The sequence below is a fragment of the Mytilus edulis genome, chromosome 7 (assembly GCF_963676685.1).
Source record: "Mytilus edulis chromosome 7, xbMytEdul2.2, whole genome shotgun sequence".
NCBI classification, from domain to species: domain Eukaryota; kingdom Metazoa; phylum Mollusca; class Bivalvia; order Mytilida; family Mytilidae; genus Mytilus; species Mytilus edulis.
Window position 1 is genome coordinate 49,359,276 of NC_092350.1, and position 12,943 is coordinate 49,372,218.

Below are 12,943 nucleotides of genomic sequence, written 5' to 3' on the forward strand. Positions count from 1 at the left end.
TTTTGCTTTTAAAAAGTGAAAGTACTTGTATAAGGGGAGATAATTTCCAGCGAATTGTCTCCACTTGATTCTGGTTGATGTTTCAATATCCAGGATATCGTCACTATCAGTCTATCAATTAAATATTGAACTACTACACACTGGTGATACTGACAGACAACTAAAGATAGTAAGCTTACACATATTAAAATAGTATCCACGTTCAAAATAATAGCCTATATCCAGGTCTGTTGTTTGCCCAAATTTCGCTCTCATTATTGCATTGATTGCATTGATCAATAATTTCAGCATGTTCGCAACTAGTCCAAATAATTTATTATGAAATTTGGCAAGGCTTTTTTAATGTTTTCTGGGATGACTAACTACGACGTCGTAAAATAGCCTTGACAGACTGACGTCATAATTATTTGGACGAGTTTGCAACACAGGCACTTGTCTCAGAAAAAAAAATTATAATAAGGTATATAGGAATTTTTTTTCTGAGACAAGTGCCTGTGGTTTGCAACCACATGTTGGCACCACAGACACTTGTTTCTATCCATGCCACCATTTCCATGGACCATTGGAAAGTCGACTAGTATCCATATAAAACTTTTATTTATATGAGTGACAACCTTCCCATGGATAGAAACAAGTGCCGGATCTCCTGTAGTTGGTGATCGCAATACTGGTATACCAGTATTGTCCAAAATTTTGTACCAGTATTGTAACTTTTTCTAAAAAAAAACAGCAATACTGGTACATTACTGATATACCAGTATTGTTGTTTTATTGTTGACTAGACTATATTGAAGATCAAAGGGAAATTAAATGAACTCAAAAAGATTATAGAGGATAATTGTGAAATCAATTAACAACCAGTTTAAAGTCATTACTATACTTGCACAAATAAACAAAGGATTATTGAAATTAACTCATATCATCATTATTATTTAAACAATTGCTAATAATTTTATCATAGTCTATATTTTATTTAATTCAATATAAATAAAATAAAAGCTAATTATTATCTGAGTAATTATTTAATAAATTCAAGCAAATAATTAGACTTTAAAGTCATATGAAACGAGTGAGTGGTGAAAAATAATGTTTGTCCAATTCTTGAACCAATGCATCTATACATCATAAACTTAGTCTTCTGTGCATGATTTTATCATTATTTTTGCAAATATATCATATAATCGTCAATTTTTTTTCTCTCTGTTTGTTATGATTTAACAAATATGGATGCTCATTAAATGCTGTGTTTTGAAGCCAAGTTTAAACGATTGAAATAGCTTGTAATCTAATAAGCGTTAGAGAAAGTCCACAGAGACTGAATACCTAAATACCAATATAAAAAGGGGGAGGGGTTGCAGAAATCACATCTGAAGAAGAAATAGACAATACCAATGCTATTGATACAGAAGCTATATCAGCATTAATGTCAATATAAAATTCACTAAAATATACTGCATGAATCTTGGAAAGAGAGAACTGAAAGAAAACATAGAAGAACGTACAGAGTTTGTTAAAATGCTGAGACAATACGGTTCCCTTTTAAAAGAAAAAAAAATCAGAAGATTTAAAACTTTATTTGATGACAATCACAGTGTACCATCTATGGCATCATCAGTTAAACACAATCATTCCCAATAAATGTCATATGTTAATATGTGACACCTTTAATAAAAGATTAATTACCTATATTGTTTATTTAAAAAAAACACAATACTGGTACAATACTGGAATACAATACTGGTACAAAATTTGTATACCAGTATTGTGGACAATACTTATTGTGGACAATACTGGTATACCAGTATTGCGATCACCAACTACAGGAGATCCCAAGTGCCTGTCATGGTGTGGTTTGCACCCTGGGCCTGGGTCTGTTCATTAAGGTTCATCATAACCTTTTGGCTAAAATGCCCGTATTTAAACCACTAATTTTACTCTGAGTACAGACAAACCTGTGCACATGTTGAAGTTGTAAGGCATGGCTGGACCTAGATAACTAAATTGTAAATGCATTTTACATGTTTTATGGTTAAGAAAATTGAAAACTTTTCTGGATTTTGCTATTCATTTTTTTTCATTCCTGCAGAAGATGCAAAAATAAACTAAGTTGGAAAAACGTTTGAGAGGCTCCCCTCCTATAATAGATGTTGTGAGTAGTATTGATGTAAATTGACAATAGATGGACAGTAGACACCTGTAAACAATAGGTGATTTAAACTGTGTAACTAAGTGGACCATATCAAATGAATCTTGTGTGTATGTATATTTTGCTATCTTCTGCAGTCTGGAAAAAAATGCACGTCAAAACCTAGGTAAGAAATGAATTTTCTGAAACATAGACTTCATATAACTTTTATATACCTAGGTCCAGCCATGCCTTAATACTTTCCTAAATGTATCAGTTTGTCTGTACTCATAGTAGATTTTGGGGTGTAAAAACAGCCATATTTTTCAATTCCTTCAGATGAACCTTAATATAAAAATACGAATTTTTTGTGTTATTAAAATTTGCTGTTACAAAAATATTAGAAATTATTATAAATTAAGGAATGTATCTCCCTCATGCAAAGCTTTGATTCCTTTCACGGATTTGGCTATACTTTTTGGACCTTTTGGATTATAGCTCTTCATCTTTTATATAAGCTTTGGATTTCAAATATTTTGGCCACGAGCATCACTGAAGAGACATGTATTGTCGAAATGCGCATCTGGTGCAAGAAAATTGGTACCGTTAATTTTATTAATAAGTACATTTGTATTACAAAATTGTTGGACATTTTTTGACCTAGTCCAAATAATTATGTCTATGACGTCTTGCAAGGCTATTTTAATTTTTTTTCTGGGACGCCTCTGTCATGTCTGTCTTGCAAGGCTATATTGTAAAAAAAATTCTGGGAAAAAAATTAAAATACAATTATTTTGACATTAGTTTTGACCATATTCATCTATACTATTGTTCTGCAGTGGAAATCCATAATGCAGATACTGAAATATTATATCAGAAACTTTACCATGTATAGTTCAGACAATTAATTTTCTTCAAATAAAATAAATGTGTGCCTTTTTGTATCACTTATAATGTACTAAGAACACAAAGAAGTTATCATTCAGGGGACTTACTTAAATGAGTGATTTTCTAAATCACTGATTCAAGTAACATTATTTCCATAAAGGTTGGAAGTCAGAGTTGTCTTTCTCTAATAATCACCTATTTCAGTATTACAAATTAATCACTAGAAGAAGTGACTTAATTTTATTTTAGCTTTAAATATAGAATACTAATGATCCAGGGACTAATTATGTTTCTAAAATTATCAGAACCAACATCTGTGTTGATAGGATGACCAGGTCATTTCAGGTGATAACCTTGTACTGAATCTAGGATAATGACATAAAAATCACTTGTTTAAGTATCATATGTTGTACCTCAATTTCCTTCCCAAAAATCACTTCTTTAACTTAAGTATCATTATTTTAATAACCTCCACTAATTTCAACACCCCCGAACAGAGCAATTTTTATCACCAACAGTAGAATTTTATAACATAATCTGAAAGATGAAACCTTGAACTTTACAGGAAAAATACTCCCACTGCTGGGAAAAATCTGTTCAGAAAGTATCAGTTCATTATGTAAAGCCATTATTATAGCATTTTTTCAACTATAATAGAATTTGCAGCTAAATGATAGCAACAAAGGCATATAAACCCTGCTACTTAAAAGGCAAAAAGTGCATTTTTAGCTCACCTGGCCCACAGGGCCAAGTGAGCTTTTCCCATCACTTGGCGTCCGGCATCCGTCGTCGTTAACTTTTACAAAAATCTTCTCCTGAAACTACTGGGCCAAATTTAACCAAACTTGGCCACAATCATCATTGGGGTATCTAGTTTAAAAATTGTGTCCGGTGACCCGCCAAAATAACCAAGATGGCCGCCATGGCTAAAAATAAAACATAGGAGTAAAATGTATATTTTGGCTTATAACTCTGAAACCAAAGCATTAAGAGCAAATCTGACAGTGATAAATTGTTTATTAGGTCAAGATCTATCTGCCCTGAAATTTTCAGATGAATCAGACAATGGGTTGTTGGGTTGCTGCCCCTGAATTGGTAATATTATGGAAATTTTGTCTGTTTTCGGTAATTATCTTGAAAATTATTATAGATAGAGATAAACTGTAAACAGCAATTATGTTCAGCAAAGTAAGATCTACAAATAAGTCAACATGATCAAAATGGTCAGTTGACCCCTTAAGGAGTTATTGCCCTTAATAGTAATTTTTTACCAATTTTTCATAAATTTTTGTTATCTTTTATAAAAATCTTCTTCTCTGAAACAATAGACCAAATTTAACGAAACTTAGCCAAAATCATTATTAGGGTGTCTAGTTTAAAAATTGTTTGCGGTGACCCGGCCAACCAACCAAGATGGCCGCCATGGCTAAAAATAGAACATAGGGGTAAAATGTAGATTTTGGCTTATAACTCTGAAACCAAAGCAAATCTTACAAGGGTTTACTTGTTTATCTAGTAAATATCTATCTGCCCTGAAATTTTTAGATGAATGGGACAACCCGTTGTTGGGTTGCTGCCCCCCCAATTGGTAATTTTTAATGAAATTTAGCCATTTTCGGTTATTATCTTGAATACTATTATAGATAGAGATAAATTGTTATCAGCAATAATGTTCAGCAAATTAAGATCTACAAATAAGTCAACATTACCAAAATGGTCAGTTGACCCCTTAAGGAGTTATTGCCCTTTATAGTCATTTTTTAACAATTTTCATTAATTTGGTAAATTTTGGTAAGTTTTTACAAAGCGTTTTCCTCTGTAACTAAAGGACCAAGTTCATTACAGATAGAGAAAATTGTAAATCACAAGAATGATTAGTAAAGTATGATCTACAAACACATCACCATCACCAAAACACAATTTTTTGATGAATTCATCTGTTTCCTTTGTTTAATATGCACATAAACCAAGGTGAGTGACACAGGCTCTTGAGAGCCTCTAGTTTAAATCCCTGGCATGCTACTTTATTTTCATTTTTGGCAAGAAAGAATTCTTTAATATCAATACTTGAGGTCAGATTGGTATAACAATGTAGGGAAACAAAATAACTAGTAATGTCTACATATCATATTTGTATTTTCAGATAAGATTTTTGATTAAATGATACAAAGAACCAAAATGTTGACTTGGTCAGTCCTCCATAGAATGAGACTGACCATGAAGATGACCCAACATAATTGTATATCATCTACATCTAAACTGATTACAGAGATGTATGGTGGTCATATCCCTGTCATGGTGGACACAGTAGTTGATGTTCTTGACCCTAAAGATTCAAACGTAAGTACTTTGTGTTTTCAGAGAAGGTATTTTAATATAATGTTAAATAGATATTTATAAGAAGATGTGGTAGGAGAGCCAATGAAAAAACTCTCTATCAAAGTCACAATTTGTAAAACTAAACCATTATAGGTCAAAGTACTACCTTAACACCGCCAACAGTAAACTATAAAGGGCCCCAAAAAATAACTAGTGTAAAACCATTTAAACAAGAACACCAATCTAATCTATATAAAAACTAGAAATGAGAAACACTTATGAACCACATCAACAAACGACAACTACTGAACATCAGATTCCTGACTTAGGACAGGTTCAAACAAATGCAGCGGGTTTATACATTTTTACAGGCCCCAACCTTAACTTGAAGTATTTTTTTATCACCCATACAACACATTTCTGGAGACCTAGAATGTGTAGAAGTATGTACTAAATTATTTTTGTGTGTACAACCTTCTGTTCTGTCTTGTACATGTTGTAAGCATTCTTACTGGAACATCAACCATGCTTCCAGATTTATATCAAACTTGAATCAGAGGTTTATACAAAATGTATCTGCAATGCCTAGCACATGTGTACAAATGTCAATGCCTATCAGCTATTTTTAACATGTTTAAAACAATTATGCCCCTTGCAAATATAAATTATAAGGAAAATTGCATTAAAAGCACATTCACAAGTACCATTTTTGCCTATTTTAAATCAAACTTATATGAGAGGTTTTTATCAGTAAGGTTTCAGACAAGTTCTAACATCAGTGCCAATTAACTTTTTTTCCCTGTGTGACGTGTGGGGACATTGAAATACTGGCTATCTGTACCGTCTTATTAGCCCTCTCACTGGTACAAGTCTTGCCAGATTTTTATAAAAATTTTACTGTAGATAATATCAGCAGTATCTACGACAAGTTCTTAAATTGTGGAAATCAACATTTTTTAAAAGCATTTTGCCCCTTGGAAATATTACATAAGTGCAACATGGTTGACAGTGAAACTTTGTTCTTTTATATTTAAACGAGTTATATGCCCTTGGATATTAATTTTATAGAAATTCACATGCTTAATTTTTGCCCCAATTTGATCAAATTGATCCACAGCTGTTGATTTTTTACCATACCAAGGATAATGTTTTTATGTTATACTTTCAGATATATGTTGATATGACATTTGGAGCTGGAGGTCATTCAAAAGCAATTTTACAAAGAGCACCGGAAGCAAGAATTGTTTGTCTTGACCAGGATCCAAAAGCACACGAGTCAGCTTTAGCTTTGTCCAAAATTTACAAGTAATGTGAAATAACACAATAGACCACTTTCGAATTCATCCGTCAATGGTAAAAACTCGTCAATTATACGCACCTTTATGAGTCATTTACCAGATTGAAGGGGTCGCCTGTATCCCTGCACTATTTATATATATAATTACTTTCATCAAGTGTCTTATTGATCGTCATTGAGCACGATAAACTAGAAATAATGGTTGTTTTGTAGGTACTTAATGAAAATTCCCTAATGACAGCAGTGCCGATTTTCAATTTTGAGAATTCAATTTGCCGAATAATTTGTACAATATAGAATTATAAATTTCCAACCACTCGCTCAACATTGGAATGGATGTGAGGACGCCCCTAAACGCACAAATGGCGTTCACTAAAACCAGAGTTTTTGACGGAAATGGTTCTAACTCGAAAGTTGTCTATATACAATACATGCCAAGGTATTATAAAACATCACTTCTGTGACTTGTTGTAGTGGGATTGCCTATAAACTGTGGATTCATTTATTTTTGTGGATACCAATTTTCGTGGATTGAGAAAAACTTGCATATTCGTGGATATTTAAATTTGTAATTTTGGCAAAGTTGGCATACATTTCTTTAGAAAATTTGTAATTCATTGAACATTTAAATTCGTAGTTCCCCTGTATCGCCAAAATCCAGGAAAATAAGTATCCAACGAAAATTTATGAATCCACAGCAGTATGTGAGGCTATTGGTTTTATCATTTATTCCTCAATAGAGAGACTAAAATTGGATCTTTTATAAGTAAGAGTAAACAGTGGTCAACCAAAAGATTCATGATAACATACCAATAAAGTTTGTCCAAGAAAGCTTTAATAAGTATGGAATCCACTGCATCAGGTCATCGTTGACACATTTGAAGGAAATATGTTTTTATCGTAATTTGGCACTTCACTCATTGTTGATATACAGAAATACAAATTATGCAATCTATTACATGTATTTCAGGAATTAAAGTTGCACCATCACATTACCTATTAGTTTAAACAATATTTATTCAAAAAGTGCATGAAATATAAATATACAATATAAATACAGGGATGTGGAAACAAGAAAAACTTTATAAATCCGTCTCCCTACATTACCTATTGAAACATAATTACATATTACCTTATTCCATAGCCCAGGACAAATCATGCCATGCATTGGAACGTTTTCCAGCCTACCAAAGATTATGGCAGACCTAAATATAGAAGCAGAATCTGTAGATGGATTTCTATTTGATGTTGGTGCTTCCTCTATGCAGTTTGACACACCAGAAAGAGGCTTTAGTCTGTCTAAAGATGGAATCTTAGATATGAGAATGGATCAGGGCAGGTAACATGCATTAATTTTTTTCCGACACTTATTGTAATGTGTTTAGCTTTGACTTTATCAAATCCTGACATGCAAATTTGTTTTGACATTTCTACACAATTTAATTAATTATGCAAATACAGATTTGGATCTCTCCAATTCTTTTCTTCCAGATATTCATTAAATCATAACATTAAAGGGAGAGCCATATTATATATCTCAAATTGATATTAATATAATTTTTTACTCTTGATAAAGAACAAAGATACACAATCATGGAGTTTAACTTTATCAAGTGACATGTCTCATGACATATGTGTCAAAAAGACAACAATAAGACACCACTGTCATGACTGTATATAGTATAAAAATAATACTTTATTCCGAAAGCAATACAGCTTATAGGATACATACACATAGCTATATAGTTTAACACCAATCTAAAAATATTTACAAGAGTTACATAATATAGAGGTGTGCATGAAAGGAAATATAATACATAATACAAAATGCACAATGCACAATACAAAATAAGAGCCAAGTATAAGAAAAGACGAAGTTTCCTTGTCTTTTCTTTTGTGGTAAAGACCAAAGGCTTAACTAAGATTGACAAACTTTGTTTGGATTTTTATTATAAGTACAAACAAATAATCAACCATGAAAATACTATTACAAATGTAGCACTAGATAATTCTGTACATGTAAATATATTTTTTAAGAGAGAATACTGTGTCAGCCATGGATGTTGTGAATAACTTAGAAGAAAAAGACCTAACAGAAATATTGAGAAAGTATGGGGACGAGAAAAAAGCCAAACAAATAGCTAGAGCACTGGTGGAGTGGAGATACATGTTTGGTAAAATCAGAAAAACCAAACAACTTGTGGACATTATTGAATCAGTTTTTGGAGAGTGAGTTTATAACTAAAGTTTGTAATTGTAGTTGTAAAGATCAGTTCAGAAAGTTAATGTCATTATAGTTGTACTATATATTACAGCCCTTATAAAATTTGCTGAAATTTGTTTTAAATTTTCCAGTCAATTCGCCGTTTCAGAATCTGATGCATTCTGGGTAATATATTGAAAAACATACACCAAAGTGATTGGTTGAAAACGTTCTTAACAATTGAAATTCAACTATGAAGTAACGTTATTTTCATTTTGGTGTACGAACAATGAGATTACCCATAGTCCTCTAGTTTCTGAAAAGGCGAATTAAAATAGGACAACAAAAGCAGCTATCCTTGACTCTTCAGCATACAGTACTACTGCTACAAATGAAAATCTTTTAACCCTTTTTTCTGAAAGAAATCCAGTATTTGATTTAAGTTGTACAGCATGCAGATAGGTAGGTGTAGGGAAGGTAGGGAACAGTGAGTGGTTTGCCCAAGCTGTTTCTGTGATATAACTTTTTATCGGTATTTTGTGCATTTTTCCGTTGATCTTTTTTTGTGATAATTTTCATATCATGTTACTCACTTGATATGGAAAATTATCACTAGAAACTAAGGAGGCATGTGGCGTTGCTAACGAAATTGACATGAAATTGACAACGTCGTCATAGGTAAAATAGCGATAAACAGATTATCATTGGTCATCTCAACTCGATTGCATTTCTCGCATTCGCCGTACTGGCTCGAGCGAGAAAATCAATCTCGTTGAGATGATCAATGATAATCTATAAATATCTGTTAAATCAAATTTAAATTGTTTGTGATGACAAAATGAAAGTCAAGCGCAAGAAATGTAAATGACATTGTTCAAGAGTTTATCCTTGATGGTTAAAAATGGCATGTTAGAAAGGAAGAAAAAACATAACATATTATAAAACTCTTGCCTTAAATGTATTACATTTGTACTAATCTTGAAGATTTTGATGTCAGTAGATGTATTAAATGCACTGCTTACCAACTGTATCTTATCCCTACTTTAACATCAAATGAGATTTAGTTAAATTAGCATATATAGATATATTTGTGTGATTTTTTAATTTGTCTATTGTATTGCAGTTCCTTTTGGTCACACAGCTCAAGTTTTTGAAAAAATGTTTAATCATATTTGGCTTTCAAAAGAGTGAAAATTCCTGATTGTAAATCATGTGTAATGCTTCTGATCATGATGCACCTAATTCATATAGTATTTATTTTATATATATCATTTGGAAGGTTGTGTAAATTTTATTTTTCTGACTTACATATTTAGCTTCATACTTATTCAGTATTAAATTGTTATTTTATAGGCAATACCACAATGACAAATTGAATAGAAGGGCCTCTGTAGCTACAAGATCTTTTCAAGCTTTACGGATCTTTGTTAATAATGAACTTAATGAACTGCATAATGGACTTGTGGCAGCACATCATTTCCTTAAACCAGAGGGGAAATGTCTTGCATTAACATTTCATAGCTTGGAAGATCGGATTGTTAAACGTCATTTTCATGGAATTGACATTGACGAGAAACTTAACATGTCTTTACGAGATAAATCGAGATTAAGTGACAAATTTAGAAAATTCAATGATGCCTATGATGTAGATAGTTTGAACATAATGTTAAATGATAAGAAATGGTCTCCAATTTCTAAGAAAATTATGCATCCTAATGAGGAAGAGTGCAAGGAGAATCCCAGAGCTAGATCTGCTAAACTTAGAGCTGCCAGAAAATTATAGTGTTCAAGTTTTTGTATACAATGAAATAAAAGAAATTCCCATAAATGATGTTGCTGTATGTATGGTCCTGCCAATAATATTCCATATACAGAGTATTTGGTAAACCACTGTTGCAGTATTAGCTCTTTGTGTCTCACATACTTCCACCTTGTCAACAACAAGAAAAAACAGATGATATGGGTCAATCAATGAGACAAAAATCAAACAACTAAAACACCAAACAACATCAAGACTAATCCCCTTGGATATTGGGATTACTATATCTGTCATGTGAATTTCTCACTTATTATGACTAGCATGATAACTATATTTGGTATATGTGGGTTCTTTCCAAAGTCTACATACCTTTCAGATAGAGTTCACATAACCTTGACCTTATTAAATGGATAAGTGATCAATGCTAAAGGAATATGGTGTTATACTATAAGCAGTAAGTCAGCTATATACAGTGTATGGAATGATTGAAAGGGGTCAGTCATCCTGGTAGGTTTCATTTTGCCTTGATCTCATTTTCATAATTCATTGATCAATGTTTAATTTTTGTGTTCTGATAAGTTTTTCATATACTGTAAGTAGTAGGTCAACTATATTTGGTGCATGAAATTTGTGTAATGTGTACATGTGATGTCTGTCTAAAAGGTATATTCTGACCCTGACCTCATTTTCATGATTGATTGGTCAATGTTAAGTTTTTGTGTTTTGATCTGTTTTTCAGTTGCCATAAGCAGTATGGTCAACTACATTTGGTGTATGGAATAATTGTAAGGTGAACATGTCTGTCTGACATCATTTATCTGACCTTAACCTCATTGCCCTGAATGTTTTAAATCTTTAAACTTTGTGTGATACTTTGTGTAGTAAATCCTTTATCTTTAAGACTATCACCATAAATTTAATGTTCAGTAAAACAAGTTATACATTTCATCATGTGCACTAGAGTTATTTTACTTACAATTCTTACAAAACTCTCATGAAAATGCAACTACCCAGCACATATATGTAATTAGATTTGGTTCCTCCTATCCCCAAAGTTTTTGGAACAACCCTCAACAATGTACCACAGTCAAACTTACAATTCTATGTATTTATTAATGGCACAAATCAAACAACAAAAATATCAAAAGGAAATTAAGAGAAATGTTGTGAATTAAGCTTGCCCTACATGAATATTGATGCTTAATTTCAGGAAGGTCTGATATTGTAGTACCAACAGATATGAGGAATATTTCATTCAAGACATATGTTAACTGGTGTAACCCTTCCTTTTAGCAGGGTATTAAAAAGACTAAAGTTGAGAAAGGAATTTTGATAAGTCTTGGTATAATGCACTTTCAAGGTCATAAATAATTTCTTTTTAAACTTCCTCAAATTAAAGAAGCAGTTTAAAAAAATGTTATTTCTAATAATATGCTGTACCAGGATTACTTTTGTATTTTGAAAGTATTACAAAAATTTAATTGAATAGAGCAGAAAACGTTAAACATGTTAAAATGGGTACGTAAATGAACCTGCAGAAAAAAAAGCAATCATGAGTATTGCATGGCAAAACATAGTTCCCCTACTGGTTAAAAAATCATTGTATTGGAACAAAATCCTAACTTGATCTTTAACTTGTCATGGTGTTTATACCTATAAAAAAAATATTATTTAAGTGAAATTTAAAGGTCAAAGGCCCATAACTGCACAAAAACATCAGACCGATAAAATTCAAATTTGAACTAACTTGTCAAGATAAAACAATATATAACAATTATGAAATCAATTAGACCAAAAGAGTGCAGAAAAGTAATAACACTGCACAAAATCATCAGACTGGAACCAAATTTGAACTTGATCTGTTATTTGTCATGTCAGACAAAACAATACACTAAATATCAAATCAATATCTTCAAGCATAAAGAAAAACTGATTTGCCAGATTTGCAGGATGGATAGACACAGACAGATGTAGTACAAAGCTAAAGTCCTGTTCAAACTCCATGGGTAGGGGGTTCAAATAGCATTACATAAACCTAACCAGTTTATATGATATTCCCCGGGCCAGCCTTTCCTATCATGATTTCCTTGATAGAGGGTTGCTGCTCACAAGGAAGCTATAAAACCAAGAGTTCCAAATGCTTAAGTTGCAATCATCCCTTCATAAATTTTACGGACGCCATCACAAGTTGGTTGACCGTTATGGAATATCCTTTTCACAGATGATATCGGATATGTTCCTTATGTCGTAACTATAATTCTGTTCCCTTTTCACGAATTTGACCAACAGAATTAGACTATTTACCAGGTTTGTCACATGAGCAACATGAAGGGTGCCACATGTAGAGCAGGA

General features: G+C 32.2%; 1 protein-coding gene across 1 annotated transcript; it reads left to right on the forward strand.

Moving 5' to 3' along the window:
- The first annotated feature begins 44 nt into the window (after positions 1–44).
- LOC139481693 (probable methyltransferase-like protein 15 homolog) lies at positions 45–10,660 on the forward strand. The gene is made up of 6 exons (XM_071265158.1): positions 45–169; positions 5,157–5,353; positions 6,501–6,637; positions 7,774–7,968; positions 8,667–8,858; positions 10,186–10,660. Exons 2-6 carry the CDS (start codon positions 5,174–5,176, stop codon positions 10,613–10,615), a joined length of 1,134 nt encoding a protein of 377 aa, XP_071121259.1. The 5' UTR covers positions 45–169; positions 5,157–5,173; the 3' UTR covers positions 10,616–10,660.
- The last annotated feature ends 2,283 nt before the right edge of the window (positions 10,661–12,943 follow it).